Raw genomic sequence first — 16378 nt, 5'->3', positions numbered from 1 at the left:
ACCCAACATAGAACAACTAAAGCTGGTGCCATCTTGTGTACAAAATACAATTAACACATTACCAAATGATTACAATCTTCCATACTTCCAATATAGAAAAGTTTTATAACTTGTACTACTAAAAATGTAGTTTACTTAATTCAATGCAAATGTGGGTACCAGTATATTGGGCGCACTGTTAGAACTTTTCAATTTAGGGTAATAGAACATATTGCTAATATAAAAAAGGGTTTTCCTAACCATAGCGTTTCTAAACATTTTGCCCTCTATCACAATTATTATTATTATACAGTATTTATAAAGCGCCGATAGTTCGCTCAGCACTGTACATTACAAAGGGGGACAGAACATGTGACAGAACAATACCAATACAATGCAAAACATGAGGGGATCGAGGGCCCTGCTCTTTTGAGCTTACAATCTTACAATAAAAATCCAAAGGGTATGCTATTTGTCGGCATTGATACCATTTCTAAAAAATGGAGAGGTAGCTATATTAAATGTGAGATTTCTAGATTGGAAGCATGGTGGATATACACTTTGAAATCTTTTGTGCCCCATGGTCTCAACATTGAGTGGGATGTGAATGCGTTCATTAATAATGGGTGAATTTAGGTGTAATTTTTTGTTTTTTACATTTTATTTTTTTTAATTTCAATTCATTTAAAATTATTTTAGATATTTAATATTAGTTTTATTAGTATTGTTAGTAAAGATTTTTGTAAATATTTTAGTTTCATGAACTTGCAAAAGGTGTAATGTTCTATTTTTGTACTTGTAAGCATTTGCTAATGTGTTGTTAATTGTATTTTGTACACAAGATGGCGCCAGCTTTAATTGTGCTATGTTGGGTTTGTAATGAATAAAATATATTTTTTTCCTTCTTTAGGTGTTTATTAACCACTTGACCTCCAGAGGATTTACCCCCCTTAATGACCAGGCCTCTTTTTGCCACTCGGCGCTGCACTAATTCAACTGATAATTGTGTAGTCATGCAATGCTGCACCCAAACGAAATTTACGTCCTTTTTTTCACACAAATAGAGCTTTCTTTCGGTGGTATTTGATCACCTGTGTGCTTTTTATTTTTCACGCTATAAACAAAAAAAGGCCAAAAATTTTGAAGAAAAACTATATTTTTTACTTTCAGCTATAAAAAATATATAGTAAACTCAAAGTTGGTTATAAATTTAGGCCAAAATGTATTCTGCTACATGTTTTTGGTAAAAAAAATCCCAATAAGTGTATATTGATTGCTTTGTGTGAACGTTATAGCATCTACAAACTATGGTATAGATACTGCAATTTACGCCATTTTTTTTGCTATACAGCGCTGCACTAGTTTAACGGACAATTGCGCAGTCATGCAAAACGGTACATAAATTAAATTTACACCCTTTTTTTTCCCACAAATTGAGCTTTCTTTCAGTGGTATTTGATCGCCTGTGCGGTTTTTATTTTTTGCACTATAAAAAAAAAAGGCTGACAATTTTGAGGAAATTGGTTTACGTGAAAGTTATAGCGTTTAAAAATGGCGGGAAAGATACTGGGATTTTTAGATTTTTTTTTATACTAATAATGGCAGCAATCAGCGACTTATGGCGGCGATCAGTGACTTATGGCGGGACTGCGGTGGACATTCTGACATTGGGGGGTACTGACTTGGGGTCACTGACATCCCCAGTGATACCAATACAGTGATCGGTGCAAAAAAAAAAAACACTGACACTGTACTAATGGCACTGAGGAGGAAGGGGTTAAGTTTATTATTCAGGGAAAGGGTAACTGTGTGAGGGGAGTGTTTTACTAGGGGGCGGGGGTGTGTACTGCAGGGAACACCGCTGATCGGGAAAGAGAAACTCTTCTGTCCTGATCAGCGTGTCCTGGAGCTGTCAGGGAACTGACAGAAAGCACAGCTACTGCAGCTGTGCTAAATCCAACACAACAAACACTTTACTCCTGCGCTAGGAAAGGACTCAGTAGACCCAATAGGAATGTTCTGGAATTTTCTGGAATATGCACTGCTTGCTCCCTTCAACAGACCGGGGTGGTCCGAGTACACTGGATACAAATGGAGAAACAGAAAAAGGACGCACCGACCTAGTGCATTATCGTTTAAAATAATTTGTTAAAGAAACAAAAATAGGTATCATACTCACAATGGACATAATAACACAAGCCAACCAAGCTCTGAGGAAGAGGTTGTGTCCTCGAAACGCGTTAGCCAGTTGGTCATCCAGGGTTCCATCGTATGGACTCAGATGTTGTTTGGATCATACATCGTGTTCAGTTTGACATGCCTGTGTTATTATGTCCATTGTGAGTATGATGCCTATTTTTGTTTCTTTAATAAATTATTTTAAACGATAATGCACTAGGTCGGTGCGCCCTTTTTCTGTTTCTCCATTTGTATCCACTGCAGCTGTGCTCTCTGTCAGCGATTGCCACCGATTGCCGAGACATAGCCGGTAATGACCGGCTGTGACCCGGCGACTGACATCCGCGGCTGTGATCAGCGGGACAGGCAGGGCGGCGCCCCCTACCTGTTTTCAAAACACACGTTGTAAAACGTGCTTTTGCCCAGCCGTGCCGCTCTCCCGCCGTATTTCTACAGTGGCTGGGCAGCATGTGGTTAACACAGGAGATGGTTTAAATAAATATAATGTATCAAGAGTTGTCATATGTGCCAAGTGTCCCGTATATTCTGTCCTTCAGGACACTGACACTGGCAAAGTATGAGGGCAAGTTTGGCTTCATAGCTGGATTTGTCCTATTTCCCGTTCCGGTATTTGCTTTAATAGTGTAGAGGAGGAGCTGGGCTCCCTCTTCCCTATATAAAGGCGTTGTGTTCGTATGCTGGCCACGCCCCTGAAGATGTCATAGATGACGAAAAGTGTTGTGAGGTGTCAACGTGTGACATCAGCACGAACCAGACCGCGGCTGCCATCTTGTTGGTTAGAAACTTACCATTTGGTTATATGGTGACATGCTGTTTTAAGTATATCTTGATGTATGTATAATACTACGTTGTAAGGAAATAAATCCTACTAATTATACTACACCATGAGGATTCTTTTGCTTTTTGGATGATTTTGTCCTCTTTGAGGATAATTCATTATTTTTGGTCTATATTTGGCAATTTATCTGAAGTATCAGTTTGGGAGCTCAGCCATATAGTTCTAGCTGAAATAGTGAACTATGCCATGTTTGATATCTAGACGTTCAGCAGATGATTCTGCATATTAATCTACCCGTGGATAGAATGTTACATGTACCTCGGGAAGGTTATGGCCCATGGTATAACTTGAGAGGGATTTTGTTTCTAGTCTGAGTCTCCCGCCTACAACACCCCTCCCCAAATGAGGCGATTGGTTCTCTGCTGTAAGGAGACACCCTGCTGAGTTCCTAGAAAAAGGCTGTTATGCTTGGAGCAGTGAGTTGAAGAATTCTCCCCTTTTAACATCAGGAACCAACTTGGGAGACGGTACCCTTTGCTCTGAAACTTGATCTGCTTAACCCAGGACTTTTGGCAAGTACTCTACCTCTCTAAAACGTCTTTCTATTATCTCTTTGCTGTGTTATTGCTCTCTGTATTTATATATATATATATATATATATATATATATATATATATACACAGTGGGGCAAAAAAGTATTTAGTCAGCCACCAATTGTGCAAGTTCTCCCACCTAAAAAGATGAGAGAGGCCTGTAATTGGCATCATAGGTAGACCTCAACTATGAGAGACAAAATGAGAAAAAAAATCCAGACAATAACACTGGCTGATTTGGAAAGAATTTATTTGCAAATTATGGTGGAAAATAAGTATTTGGTCACCTACAAACAAGCAAGATTTCTGGCTCCCACAGACCTGTACCTTCTTTTTTAAGAGGCTCCTCTGTCCTGCACTCATTACCTGTATCAATAACACCTGTTTGAACTTGTTATCAGTATAAAAGACACCTGTCCACAACCTCAAACAGTCACACTCCAAACTCCACTATGGTGAAGACCAAAGAGCTGTCGAAGGACACCATAAACAAAATTGTAGACCTGCACCAGGCTGGGAAGGCTGAATCTGCAATAGGCAAGCAGCTTGGTGTGAACAAATCAACTGTGGGAGCAATAATTAGAAAATGGAAGACATACAAGACCACTGATAATCTCTCTCGATCTGGGGCTCCACGCAAGATCTCACCCCATGGGGTCAAAATGATCACAAGAACGGTGAGCAAAAATCCCAGGACCACACGGGGGGACCTAGTGAATGACCTGCAGAGAGCTGGGACCAACATAACAAAGGCTACCATCAGTAACACACTACGCCGCCAGGGACTCAGATCCTGCAGTGCCAGACGTGTCCCCCTGCTTAAGCCAGTACATGTCTGGGCCCGTCTGAAGTTTGCTAGAGAGCATTTGGATATTCCAGAAGAGGATTGGGAGAATGTCATATGGTCAGATGAAACCAATATAGAACTGTTTGGTAGAAACACAACTCGTCGTGTTTGGAGGAGAGAATGCTGAATTGCATCCAAAGAACACCATAACTACTGTGAAGCATGGGGGTGGCAACATCATGTTTTGGGGCTGTTTCTCCACAAAGGGACCAGGACGACTGATGCATGTACAGGACAGAATGAATGGGGCCATGTATCGTGAGATTTTGAGTGCAAACCTCCTTCCATCAGCAAGGGCATTGAAGAAGAAACGTGGCTCGGTCTTCCAACATGATAATGATCCCAAACATACCGCCCGGGCAATGAAGGAGTGGCTTCGTAAGAAGCATTTCAAGGTCCTGGAGTGGCCTAGCCAGTCTCCAGATCTCAACCCCATAAAAAACCTTTGGAGGGAGTTGAAAGTCCGTGTTGCCCAGCGACAGCCCCAAAACATCACTGCTCTAGAGGAGATCTGCATGGAGGAATGAGCCAACATACCAGAAACAGTGTGTGCCAACCTTGTGAAGACTTACAGGAAACGACTGACCTCTGTCATTGCCAACAAAGGATATATAACAAAGTATTGAGATGAACTTTTGATATTGACCAAATACTTATTTTCCACCATAATTTGCAAATAAATTCTTTCCAAATCAGCCAATGTGATTGTCTGGATTTTTGTTCTCATTTTGTCTCTCATAGTTGAGGTCTACCAATGATGCCAATTACAGGCCTCTCTCATCTTTTTAAGTGGGAGAAGTTGCATAATTGGTGGCTGACTAAATACTTTTTTGCCCCACTGTATATATGTTGTTGCACTCCACAGAGAATTTGTGATATCTTTGTAAAATTAATAAATATACAAAATAAATATAGTGAGATAATAAATTAATAAAAATCATTAATTCCAAAAGGTAAAAAATCAATCTTATATATTCAAAGAATAGTGCAAAAAATGTTTACATAGATTCACAAATTCACTGTGGAGTGCGACACACATTTATATATATATATATATATATATATATTTTATTGTCTCTATTTATATTGTAAAGCGCTGAGCAAACTGTTGGCGCTATATAAATCCTGTATAATAATGTAGTACGTTTTTGATGCGTTTTAATCTGCCGAGCAACAAGTTGGAAAAAAAAGCAAAACGCATCAAATACGCATAAAAAACGAACTACAAAAAGCACTGAAGAAACGGATCAAACGCAAACTGCATAGGTGGGAAGCTTGAGTCTAGGTTCACACATATGCGTTTTTCATTGCATTTGGCGTTGTGCAGAAATGCACAGCAATCCATTTAACATGATTTCCTATGGGACAGGTTCACATCTCCGCGTTTTCACCCGGTGCATTTTTTTAGGGCCAGGTACTTTTTTAAATGTAAAACGTTGCATTTTTGGTTTAATAGACTTCACTGGAGACGCTGCAGAAATGCATGTAGTGCATTTTTGATGCGTTTTAATCTGCCCAGTAACAAGTTGTGAAAAACCCCTGCAAAACGCATAAAAAATGCACTACATGCATCTCTGCAGCGTCTCCATTGAAGTCTATAGAACCAAAAACACGTTTTGCATTTTAAAAAGACTCTGACCCTTTCCAAAAAACGTCCCGAGTGAAAACGCGGAAATGTGAACGTGTCCCATAGGAAATCACGTTCAATGGACTGCTGTGTGTTTCTGCAAACTGCAATGAAAACGCATAGGTGTGAACCTAGACTTCAATGAAGAAAAAAAAAGTTCTGCCTTTAGTTCTACTTCATTGATTGAAGTACTGAATAGAGATGACGGACAGCTTTTATTTGTAAGAACAGAGGTCGCCTCCATGTCTCTCAGCACAGGTTTCCTCCGGTTCTGTTCATGTTTGGGAGTTGCTACACACGACATACATTGCTAAGGGAGAATAGCTTTCCATGTATGGGGCACTGGAATGCTCCACCCCCTGCAGGCTCCGTTTGCCTGTCTTCCGCTCGGCGTGCTGACGTCAGGACCGTAGTGCTGACTGTCTTCCGGTGTTCAGTGGTGGCTGTAGTCGGCGATCTGACAGAATGAGTACTATGTTTGCAGACACGGTGCTGATCGTCTTCATCTCTGTGTGCACCGCGCTCCTCGCCGAGGGTGAGTGTCGTGAGAGGGATGATCATAGGGGGAAGGAATGACAGGGAGCTGAGCTCTGATGTGACCTCATACATTCCCCACTACTACAGCGCTGTACATGTGTGTGCTGTCATGTCTCCTCTACACAGGAGGACTGCATGTGTGCTGACATTTGTCCTGTGAACAGGATTTGCTGTCCCTTCAGGTCATTCACCATCGGATTTTTTTGCTCAGCTTGTAGAAAAATCTAACAGATTCCACCATTCACAGGGATGGATGATGGGGCATGTATAGGCCCAGTTCCCAGCAGGGAATGCCTCCGCTGCTTATGATTGGCTCTCTGCAGTGACCGCTTCCTGGCGGGATATCTCAGGCGGGTTTGGACTAGGTTCTGGGCACACCTGTGCTCACCCCTGATTAAAGCAGAGTTCACTCACGCTGTCAAACAATAAAAGTGTCTTTCAAAAAACAGCTACTTACCTGTCCCGTGGTGTGTCCTCCGCAGCCTGTTTCACCAGCCGTCCTGTGTTCCAGGTGCCGGCATCTTCAGTGTGGGCACCCGGCTGTGACAGCTTGCGGCTTCACAGCCGGGTACCCACTGCACATGCGCAAGTAGCGCTGCGCTTCATGAATGGTCCTGTAGTCTTCTGGGACCTGTCACGTGTCCCAAAAGACTACAGGGAGGGAGGACACCTTCTGCTTCCGATCACCTAGGCGATCGGACCGGAAGTGGGAGCGGGTACCTGTCAAATTCGGGAACCTGCTCCAAACCTCCCCCCCTCAAAGGTGCCAATCCTTCATGGGGAGGGGGGAGCAGTCCTTAAAGCAGAACTTCCCCTTTTTGGTGGAGCTCCGATTTAACCACTTCACTACCAGCCACTTTCACCCCCTTCCTGCCCAGGCCAATTTTCAGCACTGTCACTCTTTGAATGGCAATTGCAACACTGTACCCATATGAAATGTTTACCATTTTTTTCACACAAATACAGCTTTCTTTTGGTCATATTTAATCACCACTGGGGTTTTTATTTCTTGCTAAACAAATGAAAAAAGATGAAAAATTTTGAAAAAAATGTTTTTGTTTTTTAGTTTGTTATAAAATGTTATAAATTAAGTAATTTTTCTTTTTCACTGATGTGCCCCGAGGAGGCTGTACTGTCTGTTTACATGTGACCAACTGCAATTGGTAAACATGTAACATGGTAAAGGGCCACTGTGATTGGCTTTTTACTGCAATCTGTGATCAGCTGTGTCCATATGACAAAAGCAATCACAGAACGCACCGGATGGATGTCATCCCAGAACTGGAGAGTCGCACTGTCATCATCTTTTTGCTATAGCGCGGTCAGCAAGTGGTTAAGCTGCTAGCTGTCAAAATACTTGAACAGAGCCTGAAGCTGAGTGAATGCAGTCGCTGCTTGGCTGACAATTTTCAACCTGCACCCTTCATTTTAAGGGCTCATTCACACTTGGCTGTTTTACCAACGCTTGCCAAACGGCCCTATAGTGTTTGGCAAGTGTTGGTCCGGCGTTTGCGGAACGTTTTTTAACGCTCCGCAAACGCCACATGCGCGGTTTAGCGGCGGCTGCTAGGCGTTTGCCGAGCGTTAAAAACGCCCCACAAATGCCTATAATGCAGTTTGAATGGTGTTACCGCTCCGCAAATGCCCCGCAACCGCACATTTGCGGAGCCGCACCATAGACTAGAATAGGAGGCTTCAACGTCTCCTGACTCGACCAGAGGCGTCCGTTTTGCCGCGACGCGACGCAAACGCTCCCGTTAGAGCAGCACCATGTGCTGTAATTTGCAGAATTGGCAGAGGCATTTGGGAAGCGGTAAAAACGCTTCCCAAACGCCTCTCTGCCGCCTGCACACAACGCTAGTGTGAACATAGCCTAAATGAGGAATTTTGGCTTTGAGGGAGCCAGCAGGGCTACCCACTGAGCAGATTTTGGCCAGATCTTCAGGAACCCGCTAAAGTTCAAACAGTGCGTGGCTAATTTAAAATGATTGTAAAGCTTTTTGTTTTTCTAAAATAACAAAAAATATACTTGTCCAATTTAGTCTTGCACAGAGTGGCTCATGACCTCCTCTTCTGGGGTCTCCCCATACTCTGCTTCCCCTCTTTTTTGTGTGCTTCAATAGTAAGCCACTTGCTGTGGGGGCACACCTGCAGGCTTCTCCCAATCCAGGCTGTGTGCATCCATAGCCCCACCCCCCACTCTCTGCTCACAGGATTTGATTGACAGCAGTGGGACAGCTTCTGTCCTGTGACAAGACTACAGACAGACTCAGCTCTGGACCAATATAGGACCCATGTAAGTACAGTTTGGTCCATATATATTTGGACACAGGCACAATTTTCATACTTTTGGCTCTGTATGCCAGCAGAATAAATTAAAACAAAACAATCCAAACTAGTTTGAAGTGCAGACTTTCAGCTATAATTCAAAGGGTTGAACATAAATATTGAGTACACATTTTAGGAACTGCAACCATTTTTATACACAGACCCTCCATTTTCAGGGGCTCAAATGTAATTGGATAAATGAATATGATCATCCTTTCCTGGCAATGACTGCCTGAAGTCTGGAACCCATGGACACTACCAAAGACTGGATTTCCTCCTTTCTGATGCTTTGCCAGGTTCTAACTGCAGCTGTCTTTAGTTCTTTGTTTGTGGGTCTTTCTGCCTTTAGTTTTGCCTTCAGCAAGTGAAATGCATGCACAATTGGGTTGAGATCAGGTGATTGACTCGGCCATTGCAGAATATTCCACGTCTTTTCCTTCAAAAGCTCCTGGGTTGCTTTTACAGTGTGCTTTGGACCATTGTCCATCTGTACTGTGAAGTGCCCTCCAGTCAACTTTGCTGCATTTGGCTAAATCTGGGCTGACAGTATATCTCTAAACACTGCAGAATTCATTCGGCTGCTTCTGTCACATCATCAATAAACACCAATGAGTCAGTGCCATGTAAAGCCATGCATGCTCATGCCATCACACTGCCTCCACCATGGTTTACAGATGACATTGTGTGCTTTGGATCATGAGCTGTTCCAAGCCTTCTCCACACTTTTTTCTTCCCGTCACTCTGGTACAGATTAATCTTAGTTTCATCCATCCAAAGAATGCTTTTCCATCATCGGTCTGGCTTTTTAGATGTTTTTTGGCAAAGTCTAATCTGGATTTTCTATTCAGGCTTATGAATGGTTTGCACCTTGTGGTGAACCCTCTGTATTTGCTCTCGTGAAGTCTTCTTTTGATTATAGACTTTGACAATGATCCGCCCACCTCTTGGAGAGTGTCCTTCACTTGTCTGGATGTTGTGAATGGGTTTTTCTCCAAACGTCCAGGACAACCTCCTTGAGACATAGAGCTCCTCCCTCTGGGACAGGAAACACGTAATCACAGCACTTTAAAAGGCAGACCTCCAGGCCTCCCTTTTCAGTTTTTTAGTGTTTCCTCCACCGGGATGGGTACAGTTCAAAGGAACCTGTTTTTGAAGCCCTAGGCTCAAGGGTGTTCTGGTGGCTCCTGTGTTGTTAGGTACACTACCGCTTCTGGCCTGGCACGATCCCTCCATGTTTGTAGAGGAGTGAGGCTGCACTCCTGGTGTCCTTCCAGGCCTCAGAGGAGGACAACCGCCGGTGATGTAGTCTGCTGCCCTAGGCCTGACAAGGCTGCTTCGGGCTTTTTTGCGGGACGCCTCGTGCCCACCCCCTGGGGGGAGCGGTGTTTCAGTACCCCGCTGACCCCGGGGGGAGGAGATGCGGCGGCCGAGTGCACAGTGGGGCAGAGAGACTGCCAGGCAGGCGTGCTGGCAACCGCGATTTCTGGAAGGTGCACTTCAAGCATCGGAAGTTCCGGTCACGGTGACATCATCGGCAGGCACCAGAGACTCGTGGTTTCCGGTCTCCATAACAGCGCAGACATCAGGTTGGGCGGCCATTGCGGTGTGAAAACCCAGCAGAGGCTGTGGCTCCACACCACAAGGGAAGTAATGGAAGGCGCTGGCCCCTCAGCAAGCGGACCTGGTTCTTCAGGCACTGGCTCCTCTCAGGTAGGCTTGGGGATTTTAGATTCCCTCTTGCTGAACCCTGAGGGTGGTTTTTTTCTTTCCCCAGTCTCTGAGCGCAGGTGACGGTGGGGCGCACTTCCTTTTTTACTCCCCCAGCACAGTGGTGTTTGGATGAGGAGCCTGGGCTGATTATCTTCTGCATTGTGTTTCTTGCTTATTGTAGGTTGTAATATAAGGCCGGACACAAAACAAAAGCAAGTCACACAAACAATACACAGGTATGGTCAACCAGCCTTATACCATTGTTTCTCTAAGCATGTGAAAGACGCACTACCAAGTGTAAAGCTGCTCTGGCACATTATGCAGCATTCACTCGGCACCCCAAGAAATAACAGAATCCAACTGCAGTATCCTTGCACTATCAAAACCTCCACTTTTATTATCATACAACACACAGGGGGATATATCTTATGGTCATCACAATCTGCATAATAACACACACTAATAGTAATGTTTTTAAAAAATGTATATATAATTTTTGGAAAAAAAATACACTTTTATTAAAAAAACCTTTAAAATTGCGCACGCTCGTGGAATGGCGTGAAACTGCGGTACTTAAAAAATCTCCATGGGTGATGCTTTAAAAAATTTCTACAGGTTAACAGTGTAAAATTACAGAGGAGGTCTAGTGCGAGAATTATTGCTCTTGCTCTGACGTTCGTGGCGATACCTCACGTGTGTGGTTCGAACACCACTTACATATGTGGGCATGGCTTACGTATGCGTTCACCACTACGTGCGAGCATGGGGAGATGGGGGCACTTTAAACTTTTTTTTTTTTATTAATTACATTTTTTTTTCGCACTGTCCCTTTTATTCTTATCACAAGGAATACATGGATCCCTTGTGATAGAAATAATTAGTGAAGGGTCCTCTTTATGGAGAGATAAGACACCACATCTCTCCTCTGCAATGTAAAGCATTGGATCAAAAAAAAGCATTGATCTAGTGCTTTAAAAAAAAATGGCCGGAAGTGGCATCGCTCCGGTCCTCCAAGGGCATAGAGATGAGTAGAGGCCATCTTTCCTTCACTCATCTCTATGCCCAGCGCTGGGATCATTCGATGGTTTCTCAGGTAAGGCTGAGAACTACTGGGCGGCAGTGAGGGGGCGTTGTTTTTTAGGCACCTGTATCGGTGCTTTTTTTAAATTTCGTCCGACCACTGAATGGGGTGTTTTCGGCCAAAATGTTTCGGCCACCAAAATTTCGGTGCATCCCTACTGTGAAATAAACACATCTTTTGACAGCCTCACAGCGTAGAATTAATACATTACCAAAGCTACAGGAAGAAGGGAAGGAAGAAACCTCATCAAAACCATAGTGCATAGGAGATCCTGGAGAAGCCTAGGACACGATCAACACTGATGAGTCCATGCAGCCTTGGCAAAAGTCCCAGCGTCAGAGTGTCCCCTTTCGCATGGGAGGGCTTCTGATCTCATTGTGTCCAGGCCCCTCTAAAATATTCTGGTTCAGTGCTTAAGGCCACATTCCCAAAATGGGCGGTGCCTTTTTACCCATTCCAGGAAACGTTTACTCAGAAACACCAAAAAGGTTCCTTGAGGTAACAGAGTCACACCCAGTCACTTTACTGAACAAACAATTCTTATCTAATACCCCCAATCCTGATGGCACAAACCAGTAAACATTTCTAACTACATAAACAACTTCTTCAGTATCCCCTCCGGACCATAAGGTAAACAAAAAACTTCCATAGTGTAAAACCTTTTTATTTGGTATATACAATAGAGAAGAATGCCCACTCACATGCGCCTTCTTCTTTCACAAAGCTCTTCTACCTCATGCTAGAACTGTATTGCATGGGTATTTAATAGAGGACTTTCAAATATGGCCCCCACGCCGGAAGTGACGTCACCGCGCACCCGGAAATGCCTCCTCGCGTACCAACGCGTTGCGTCACGCTAGACACGTGACTTCCTTAGAGTAAACGCCCATGGAGGCAGAGACTCCATAAATAGGTTGCTGGGAGCCATTCACCAACGAGAGGTGGATCCCAGCAGCCATTTTTTCAAAGTCCGCTCTCTCAGTTCCCGGATCCTTCACTTACATACCGCGGTGACACTTGTGTATATATAGGCACGAACGGGTAAAAAAACGGGTCTCACTACTAAAACAAACCCCTCAAGGGTTCCATCAATATCACTTAATAACCAGTGATAGCATACATACTCCTGAAACGAGCACTAAATACCTAATATTTAGGGGCATATATATAAAATACCATATTAAATAAATGTGAATAAACATCATATACCCATACACCCACCCCTTTACCTCTATACCCCCTCCCTAAATCCCCAATACAACAATCTAATAAGACCAATCAAAATCTTTATTACCAAAAAAATTCTAAAGATCGATTGAGAAAATCGATCTACAGTCAGAACTGGAAAAATACAAAAACTGATAATAATATATATATATATATATATATATATATATATATATATATATATATATATATATATATGAGAGAGATAAAAATATGGACGAATACCCATGTAGACACCTATAGCATTACAACATATTGACTAAAATAAATAATACATATAAATGCAGATCAATAATTATACACCCAAAACAGATCACTAAATATATGCCCAATCGATATTGCTAACATCCTGCATGACAAACCAGGCTAATAAAAATTTTCTTGCCAGATAATAATGTATATAAACTTTAAAAATTACTAATAAAACAATTTAAATCAAAGTCTACGTTTAGGCTACTAGGGACCACTTAGACTCTGATTTACTGAGAGACCTTACCTTATTACTCCCTCTCCAATTACCCTTATATTTTTCAATTCCCCAGAACTTAAGTGTCGAGGGGTCTTTATTATGATGGGCCAAAAAATGTCTAGGTATACTATGCTTAGAAAATCCTTTTTTGATTTTTTTGTACATGCTCACATAGTCGCTTCCATAATGGTCTCTTCGTCCTCCCCACATACTGGAGACCACATGAGCATTCCAAGCAGTATATCACACCTTCAGTTCTGCACGAGATGAAGTCTTGGATATTATACTCCATCCCTGTAGCGTTGGACTAAAATGATTTTTTCTTATTAATTCCCTTAGTTTCTTTACACGCATAGCAGTTTCTGCATGGGAAGAAGCCTACTTGGTCCAAAAATGTCACATTTTTCTTAATAGGTGGGTCTATCACATTTCTAACCACTCTAGTTCTAATTGAAGGTGCCTTCCTATATACAAATTTGGGACGGTCAGATACAATTTTACTCAGAACTGGATCTGCTTTTAAAATAGGCCAATGCCTCCTAAAAAATGTTTCCACCATTTTAAAATTTACATTAAAATCTAAAATTATAGCCAACTGGTCATATTCTTTGATATCTTTATCTTGTAAAAAGATAGACCTATCTATATCACCTACATCCTTCATTCCTTTATAAATTCTTGTGTGTATCCCTTATTCCGGAAACTCTCCCCAATGACATTACTCTGTTCAATATATTCGTCTCTTAAAGTACAATTCCTTTGAAGCCGGACAAATTGTCCCTTCGGAATATTCAACAGCCACGGGGGATAATGGCAACTTTCCAAAGGGATGTACCCGTTTCGGTCCAACCCCTTTAAAATAAGTTTTTGTGATGAGTCTTCTATCAGCAATTCTAATATTCTAATCAAGAAAGTTAATAGACTCACTGCTAGTTTCCCACGAAAACTTAATATTCTTATCATTATTATTTAGGAAATGAAGGAATTCTTGTAGGGACTCCATACTTCCCCTCCATATTATAAAAACATCATCAATAAAACGCTTGTATAATACCAGTTCCTCTCTATTATGTGAATAAACTGTTTCCTCCTCCCAGTGTGCCATAAATAAATTCGCCACACTGGGAGCAAATCTCGCTCCCATGGCGACACCCTTAATTTGTTGAAAGAACTTTTTCCCATGCCAGAAGTAGTTGTGTGATAAACTAAAATCAAGACATTCCATTAGGAATTTCTTTTGTTTCCAGGGTAACTCACTAAATACTCTAAGACCCCAACTCATAGACTCAATAGCTTTCTCATGTCCTATTATTGTATATAAAGAAGCAACATCTGCACTAGTCCGATATAAATCCGGACCACCTTGAACATTTTCTAATAATTGTATTAAGTGCTTCATGTCACGTAAATATGATTTGGTCATCTTGACCAATGGTTGGAGGAATATATCAATGTAGTTACCCAATCTTGCTAAAATGGACTCAATCCCATTCACTATAGGACGACCGGGAGGGTTCACCTGCTCTTTATGTAGCTTATGGATCGTGTAGATCACGGGAATTCTACAAGATTCCGGCACTAAAAATTTGGCCTCCTTCTGATTCAACACTTTAATTTCTTTTCCTGTTTTGACCAAATTGGTCAAATCTTTCTTATATTGAGGAGTCGGGTTTTTTGGAAGAACTTTATATGTGGAGGGATCTACGAAACCTTAGAGATCGAGGTGGAGGACGTATGCCTGTCTAAACATGACCTATTATATCAGGGTCTACATGCTAAAAAGACTAGAGTCTTTCCTGTCCCCTGGTTGATACCATTAAGCTGGAATGGGAAAACCCTGAAAGGAAACCCTTTTTTCTGGTAATCTTAAAAGGAGATTTCCTTTTGAGGATAGCGGATCCCAGCCATGGAACAAGATTCCAAAGTAGGACGCCCCCTTATCTAAAGTCTCAACAAAGACAGACCTAGCATTTGAATATATGGGAAACCTAAAGAATCCTATGTATAAAAGGTGAAATCTTACACCAGAGGGCCTGGGATTCCACCTCTATCAGCTTTAGGCCGGCTTTATCGGCCACCTGTGTCGCCAGAAAGTTGGAATGCTGGCTTACCCAGTTAGTCGCATATCACGGCAGGGACCTCCAGGCAGCAAGTTTTAAAATCCTTTCCTTTGCTGTTTAAAGCGATAGGTTTCCTCGCGGATTTCTTGACCGAATCAGTTAAGGTACCCGCGAGAACCTCTGCCCTAGTGAGTTCAGCTAGAAGGATATTATGGTTAAAGACCTGGGCAGGGGACTCAGCATCCAAGCTGCGCCTTTGTGCCTTACTCTTTACTGGCGATAACCTTTTCAGTCCAGGTCTCGGAGGCTCTAGAGCATACGGCTGATTAAAAAGAGGGCATTTCCAGAGAGTAAGAAAAGATCTTACTCCAGAAGGGTTTTTCATCAAGACACAAGTCCAGCAAGTTAAGGATGTTCAGCCCAAGAAGCGTTGGACAGGGCAAAAGAATAAGGGTAAAGGGGGGGATCTTATTCAGTCCTCCTCAGGGCCCTGCCAAGTCTCAATGACTTGAGCGTCCCAGTGGGCTTCTATCTCCTCAAACCTGTACATCCTAGACTTGATAGGAAAAGGGTACAGGTTGGATTTCGACTCCAGTCCCCCCGCCAGGTATCTGGTAACAAATCTTCCCAAGAATTGAGAAAAGGCACAGGCTCTGTGTGGCCTAATTGGAGACCTGGTAAATCAGCAGATCCTTACTCGAGTTCCCTGGAACGAGGAGGGGGTGTTATTCTCATGTTTTTGTTGTCAAAAAGCCCTCGGGCAGGTTTTGTCTTATCCTAAACCTATGCCCCCTCAATCAGTCTAAGGTATAAACACTTCAGGATGGAATCTATCTTCTCTGTAAGAAACATCCTTTACTCAGATTGTTTCATGGCTACGCTGGATCTGAGATATGCGTAGCTTCACATTCCCATTCATCGTGTCAGAAATACCTAAGAATAG

General features: G+C 42.5%; 1 protein-coding gene across 1 annotated transcript in view; it reads left to right on the top strand.

Moving 5' to 3' along the window:
- The first annotated feature begins 6426 nt into the window (after positions 1 to 6426).
- Positions 6427 to 16378, top strand: part of TMCO1 (transmembrane and coiled-coil domains 1) — a 39731-nt gene continuing 29779 nt past the window's right edge. Inside the window, exon 1 of the mRNA XM_089684851.1 lies at positions 6427 to 6558. Within this exon, the coding sequence (XP_089540977.1) occupies positions 6489 to 6558 (70 nt within the window). The 5' untranslated portion in view covers positions 6427 to 6488. The remainder of the gene's footprint in view (positions 6559 to 16378) is intronic.

The sequence above is a fragment of the Staurois parvus genome, unplaced genomic scaffold, assembly GCF_062004578.1.
Source record: "Staurois parvus isolate SC_StPar_1 unplaced genomic scaffold, SC_StPar_1.0 ptg000360l, whole genome shotgun sequence".
In the NCBI taxonomy this organism is placed as follows: Eukaryota; Metazoa; Chordata; class Amphibia; order Anura; family Ranidae; genus Staurois; species Staurois parvus.
This window is presented reverse-complemented; position numbering and strand designations above follow the sequence as displayed.